Source organism: Camelina sativa, unplaced genomic scaffold (assembly GCF_000633955.1).
Source record: "Camelina sativa cultivar DH55 unplaced genomic scaffold, Cs unpScaffold03700, whole genome shotgun sequence".
Classification (NCBI taxonomy): domain Eukaryota; kingdom Viridiplantae; phylum Streptophyta; class Magnoliopsida; order Brassicales; family Brassicaceae; genus Camelina; species Camelina sativa.
The window spans coordinates 1-751 of NW_010924798.1; the positions used below are offsets into that span (position 1 = coordinate 1).

Consider the following 751-nt stretch of genomic DNA (forward strand, 5'->3'; position numbering starts at 1 on the left):
CTCCTACACTACTTGATTCTAGTCCTGGCTTGGCTACTGCCGTTGATCAGAATATTAAAGAGAAGGAAACTGCTAATGCTTCGTCGCCAAGACTAGTTAGCAGTGTAGATCTTGCTGCTGAAAAAAGAAGAGATGACTCACTTGGAAAGAAGCTTGAAAGCGGAACGGAGAATGGTAAGCATGTCAAAGAGAAAGCACCAGAGAGTTTCCACGAGCCCATTCTGGTGAGCACGAAAGACGTAAAGTCAAATGACAAACCCGTGGAGACGAATCAAGTCGCTCTTATTGTGGGGAGTGAATCTTCCATGGAAGACGGCTTTTTTCAGAAGCTAAAAAGACTATGGTATGGTTCATCTGAGATGAAATCAGAGCATCTCCTAGAAGATAAAAGTGTTTCTGGAAGTGGAAACAAAGACAAAGGGGATAAGGACTTAAAGTCATCAAGTCAGGGAACTGATTCCATGTCTGAAAGCTCACATCCTTTCGTTGCTGAGTCCGTGGAGGAGGTAAAACTAGGAACTAATGAAGTAGGCAGTAAAGATAAAGATGCAAGTCCAGGCTTTTTTGGTCGCCTTTTCAAGAGTTTCAAGTTTTGGGGAGAGAGCCCGGTGTCTAGCAAAGATTTTACTGGGAATCAGGAGCTGGTCACTGCTGAGTCTCAAGTACACGACATGTTTGCGAAAGAGTCTTTTTGGAGTGATGTCGAATCTTTCATTAATTCTCCAAGAGGCTTTGCTATAGTATCTCACTC

The 751-nt window shown here is 43.3% G+C and overlaps 1 protein-coding gene across 1 annotated transcript; it reads left to right on the forward strand.

Annotated features, from left to right (window-relative positions):
• Nucleotides 1–5: 5 nt before the first annotated feature.
• LOC109131730 lies at nucleotides 6–746 on the forward strand (the record flags this gene model as incomplete). The annotated part of the gene is made up of 1 exon (XM_019242904.1): nucleotides 6–746. A coding segment is annotated over one exon (741 nt), but the record flags the coding sequence as incomplete, so codon positions are not given.
• Between the last annotated feature and the right edge of the window lie 5 nt (nucleotides 747–751).